This window comes from Vicia villosa, linkage group LG2 (assembly GCF_029867415.1).
Source record: "Vicia villosa cultivar HV-30 ecotype Madison, WI linkage group LG2, Vvil1.0, whole genome shotgun sequence".
Taxonomy (NCBI): Eukaryota; Viridiplantae; Streptophyta; class Magnoliopsida; order Fabales; family Fabaceae; genus Vicia; species Vicia villosa.
The window spans coordinates 219,450,779-219,456,415 of record NC_081181.1 but is presented as its reverse complement, the minus strand read 5'-3'; the positions used below and the strand labels follow the sequence as shown (position 1 = coordinate 219,456,415).

Sequence of the window (5,637 nt, the reverse complement as noted above, 5' to 3'; positions counted from 1 at the left end):
TTAGATAACATACCTTCTGTTGATCAGATATAAACCCATAATCCATTTGTTGCACGAAATTTAAGTCATCAAGTAATAACTTCAGGAACCATTGCCAAGAGTCCTTCGTTTCAGCTTCAACGACGGCATAAGCAATTGGATAAATCTTGTTATTTCCATCCTTACCAACAACACCTATTAACTAACCTCCATATTCCCCTTTTAGAAAACAGGCATCCAATCCAATTAAAGGCCTACACGTAGTTGCAAACGCTGCCTTACATGCTTCTAAGCATACGTATATTCTTTCAAATACAGGACCTGCAGCTGAATCTACACACTTAATGATAACAATAGAGTTTGGATTCGACCTTAACAACTCCTCAGCATAACTCCTTAGATGGTTAAACTGTTCGCGACCAGCACCTTGAATCAATTCTATTCCCTTCCTCTTGGCTCTATATGCTTGATGGCTTGACAACTTTACCCCCCACCTTTGAAGACCTTCTGCAACCAGGCCTTTACTTTTCATTTCAGGAGTGTGCCTTAAAGTATCAACAAATTTGCGAGCTAACCATTGTGTTGTCGCTTGTCTATTCTTGGCTGTCCTATGACAAGTATATTGATCAACGAAGCTAACAACTTGCCAAAATTGGTTGGTAGACCTCTTACTAAACCTAATATGAAATGGACATCCTTTAATACATTTGACAACAACTCTACTCTTGTCATTTTTCTTGATCACCAGACTCTTGTTTTTCTCCATTGCAAACTCCTTGATGGCATCTTTGATTTGATCTTTATCCTTGAACATCATCCCTAATTCAAATTTTGTACATTTCTTAAAAGTTGGATACTCCTTTATCACATCTTCGACATCACTATCCGGTGGAGTACGAAGCACGTCTGAATCACAACTGTCATTATCAGAAGTGACATCCATCCTTGAAGGGTTTTGTGTTGGAACCGTAGGGGGAATTGTCGTCCAATCAAATCCAGCATCAGTACCTAAATCCAACTCATCAAAAATAGCTTCATCATCTTCCTCATATTCCTCATCTTCCTCACTGCTCATTCGATAATTGGGATCAGATTCACTACCTTCATCTTCATTTGCAGCCCCCACATTTTCCTCTTCATTTACATCCTCTTCATTATCCACATTTTCCTCTTCATTTACATCCTCTTCATTATCCACGTTTTCCTCTTCATTTACATCTTCTTCATTATCCACATTTTCCTCCACCTCCACATTTTCCTCTTCATTTACATTTACCTCCACCTCCACATTTTCCTCCACCTCCACATTTTTCTCTGGATTTGCAGCCTCCTCACTATCCCCATTTTCCTCCACCTCCACATTTTGCTCAGGATTTACAGCCTCCTCATTATTAACCTCAACCTCCTCGTTTACTTCCTCCTCAAAAATAACATCATCAATACTAACTTCTTCAACCTTGTGCTCAACGTAGATGTCAACAACTTTATATCCTCTAACGTCTTCCACAAACCTTAACATGTCGCTATCATTGTTCAACGGCCTAAGTCCACGAGAAAATGAAAAGTTTGGATTCCAGTACCACAGACACTTTATGTTAAGATACCCCTCAGCTTTTATCAAATCTTCGACTTGCATATAGGACATGTAGTCCACATCCCAGTCCCAATCCGTCTCAGTAACAAGCTCACCAACATATAACTTCACTGGATTGTCGACAAAACATCCCCGATGATGTATTCGGAGTCTCACCGATTGATTTTCGAAAGGCCTGCAACAGAACACGACAAATTCACAATACAAGTTTAACACTTTATGAACCAAACAACATAAACAAATCAGAAGTTGGGACCACGTCATAAACAAATCAGATTATGCAACACGTTTAATACTTTATGAACCAAACAACATAAACAAATCAGAAGTTGGGACCACAGCATACAGAAATCAGATTCTGGGACCACGTCATAAAAAAAGCAAACCCTAAACATCCAACACAATCAAGGGACCACAAAATTTAGGGACCACAAACAAAGAAACATCAAACCAAACAACAATTTGGGACCACATATAAAGAAATCAAACAATAATTTCACCGATAGTTACCTGGAGACAAATCTTGGTGTCAACATTTCTTCGTCTTCGTCTTACTGTTCACTTCGTCTTCGTCGCAGCTTAGGGTTCACTGGTTCACTTCGTATTACCGTTCACTTCGTCTTCGTCTTCGTCTCACTGATTCACTTCGTATTACCGTTCACTTCGTCTTCTCTTCGTGGGTTTCACTTTCATTTTGTTTTGTTTCAGATTGATGATGAAATGGTGAAACAATCACGTTGTGGTTTTAGTTAACCTTCATTTCTATTATTTCTAAAATGTAAAAATATGAAATAACATATTAAAATAATTAATGAAAATTTTAAATAAAATATGAAATAAAAAAATTAATTTAATTAATATGTAAATGACCTGGCGTTGCCACATAAACTTAAAACACGTCACGTCATTAAAATTATGCACCAAATGGATTGAGGGACCAAAATTAATTTGAAAACTTAAAATAGGGACTAAAATGGTGGTTTTAAAAGTGGGGGACTAAAATCAAAAAAATGCTAAATAGGGGATAAAAAAAACATTATAAAATTTTGTTTTTTTCTCAACATAATTTTACATCAATACCTCTCTTGTATTTTCTTTTAATTTTTTAATTGAGAGTGACAAATATTAGTGTGAGAGAAAGGGAAGAGAGAAAGAAAGATAGATCTTCGGTGAAGGAAGGAAGGAAGAAGAAAAGATGGGTGGAGGAATGGAAGCAAACAAGAACAAATACATCGAGGAATGGGGCGCTGTTAGAGAGAATCTCGAACACAATTTCCGTTGGACTCGCCGTAACCTTCTTCTCGTTGGCATCTTCGGTCTCGCTGTTCCCGTACTTGTCTACAAAGGCATCGTCAAGGAATTCGTAAGATCCATTCTCATCTTCTTTCTTTCAATCTCAATTCTCAATTTAGGGATTTTATTTTACTTTTTTAGGTTTTCATCAATTCAGAATTTAGGGATTTTATTTTAGTTTTTTAGGTTTTCATCAATTCAGAATTTAGGGATTTTATTTTACTTTTTTAGGTTTACATCAATTCAGAATTTAGGGATTTTATTTTAGTTTTTTAGGTTTTCAGTTGAGATTGAAGTTGTTTGAAGATACATGTAGACAGTTGTTTTTTATATGCTTGCTTGAATAATTGGTTACAATATCTAAATTGTGAAGTTGAAATTTGAGATGTTAGGTCATGGATGACTGCACAGAGTTGTTTATAAACCTAGTTATAATCCGCAATAGCAGCGCCACAAAGCGGCCGGTATGGCGGAATTTTGGCTTTCCGCCATGGACCGCCAAAATATATTTATCAACGTCATCATCATAAGTTTTGCATAGCATGCAACTTCTACAATCTCTAATTTCAGTGTTGCATTAACACAAATTATTCAAAACTATTTCATGGCATTCTACATTTTTAATTTTCAATCATTCTATATATTTATATAAAAAGGTTTTAAATTGCTGATATCCTTTACAATAAATTTCATGGATGTTCATACTTGTCACTGACTCATTCTTCATAGGTGAATTAGTTTCAAGTCTTGCTTATATTACCTTCAAAAAGGGGCACAATAAATAGAATTATTTCTGAATGAGGATGTCTTCTGAAGACATTAATTTTTTAAGACACCAAATTTGCAACAAAAAATACTAAAAGTTAGTGTAATTTTTTGGAGCAACGAGAAAATAATAGCAGTGTCATTTTTTTAAACAGGATATTTAGGAAGTTTAAACTTTAAAGCAGGGTCAGAGATAGCCAAGTGACATTATGGTCTTTTTTTAGCCAACTTTTATGCACAAGGTCTCACAAATTGTGGGAGACTAGTTTGTGTGGTTTATGTCTAAAGCTATTTGCTTATTCCTTTTATGGGTAGTTTGATTTACATGTTTTAGGGTAAATGAATGGTTTATCCTTGCTGCATTTATAGCCAATGCTAGCACCACTGGGAGGGGTGACATATTAGTAGAGAATGAGGTTGTATGTTATGCTCAAGCTTCTAGATGTGATTGAGTCGGTGTTTGTTATTGTTAATGCATTTTTGAATTGTATAATTTGATTTTGATTATAGTTGGATTTTTTTTACCTTTTGGGAATAGTTAGTGTTTGAGTTTTTATATAAACAAAACGCGCATGGTTGTTTGGAGTTGCTTGCAGGCAGTAATTTTATATGCTTGGTTGAATTATTGGTTGCAATTTCTTAATTTTGAAGTTTAAGTTTGAGATTTTTGGTCATGGATGACTACAAAGCTTCTAGATGATAATTGTTTATTAATGCTGCTGAATTGTTAAGATTCCCACATTAGATGAGATACGGCCTAAACATGATTATACATGGGGGCAAACATCTCATTACAAGCCTATTTTGTAAGGGTTGAAATTGACTCAACCCAAATTCTACGTCGATATCAAAACCTATCCAAGATTCGTTGAGTCACATGCTATCTGACCACTTGGGTCATGTTATAGATGTCTAGTCCTTACTCCTTAGCGTATGGGTGTAAGTTAAGAGAGAGATATATATTAGACAAGACAAGACATTAAGACCCATTCATAATTTTATAATTGGGGACAATCCTTATCTTACAAGTTTGTTTTGTAAAATTTGAGTTAGGTCCAATTCAAAGTTTAAAAGCAATGTATTGTTAATTGTTAAATAATGTTCTATACTTTTCAAACCATCTTGATTCTCTTTGCACTTAGATATGATTTTTTTTTTTATGATTACAGCATATGCAAGATGAAGATAACGGCAGACCATACAGGAAGTTCAAGCCTTAAGTATGGAAGATGTTTTGTAATAATCAGGGGTTATGAAAGTTAGACCTTAATGAGGCTAACAACATGTGTTTTTTTTCTTAACTTGCCAAGGGATGTTTGTTTATGTAGTTTGGTTCTATCAAACCACTCCATGTTTGGCTGTCTTATTGATATTTCTGTGATGTTAAATTGTTACTGTCGTTCAAAATCAATAATATATTTGAAAAACAAGCATATGAGTTTGAGAAAATATTACATTAACAACTATTAGATTGTATTTGCTAGGAAAAAAAAAAGCTAATGGTGTTATTCACAGTCTATTATATTCCTTGCAGTAATTTTCAATGTATGTTTTTGTTGTATAACTCATATTAGCTTTGATTTTTATTCTATAAAAAACAAGAAAATGTTACAAAAAGATGTTAGAGGACAATGTTAGGCCTGAAAAGATGGATTTGAAGTGGGAATAAGAACCAAACCTGTTGTGGACAAAGGAAAAAAAGATGTTCTTGACATTCCTTTTCATTAATAATGCTAGTGATCTGGGGTGTTTTGTTATGAAAGGTTTGTATGGGGACATTAAGATCCATGAGCAGCCAAGTTGTAAAGTGTGTACTCTAGATTATGGAGGATCATCTGTAAGATTATGAAGCAGATGCTTGAGACCCGTTTTGGAGCATCGGTGATGGCAATATCATCGATGTGATTACTGATAGTTCTGGTGAGTGTATTCAGGACTATGTTATATCCATTCCAGAATGCATGTATGGTGCTAAGGTGAAAGACCTGGTGGATGAAAATGGTAAC

The 5,637-nt window shown here is 34.9% G+C and overlaps 1 protein-coding gene across 1 annotated transcript; it reads left to right on the top strand.

The window, feature by feature from the left end:
• Positions 1-2,698: 2,698 nt before the first annotated feature.
• Positions 2,699-5,061, top strand: LOC131653987 (uncharacterized). The gene is made up of 2 exons (XM_058924354.1): positions 2,699-2,936; positions 4,801-5,061. Exons 1-2 carry the CDS (start codon positions 2,769-2,771, stop codon positions 4,849-4,851), a joined length of 219 nt encoding a protein of 72 aa, XP_058780337.1. The 5' UTR covers positions 2,699-2,768; the 3' UTR covers positions 4,852-5,061.
• The last annotated feature ends 576 nt before the right edge of the window (positions 5,062-5,637 follow it).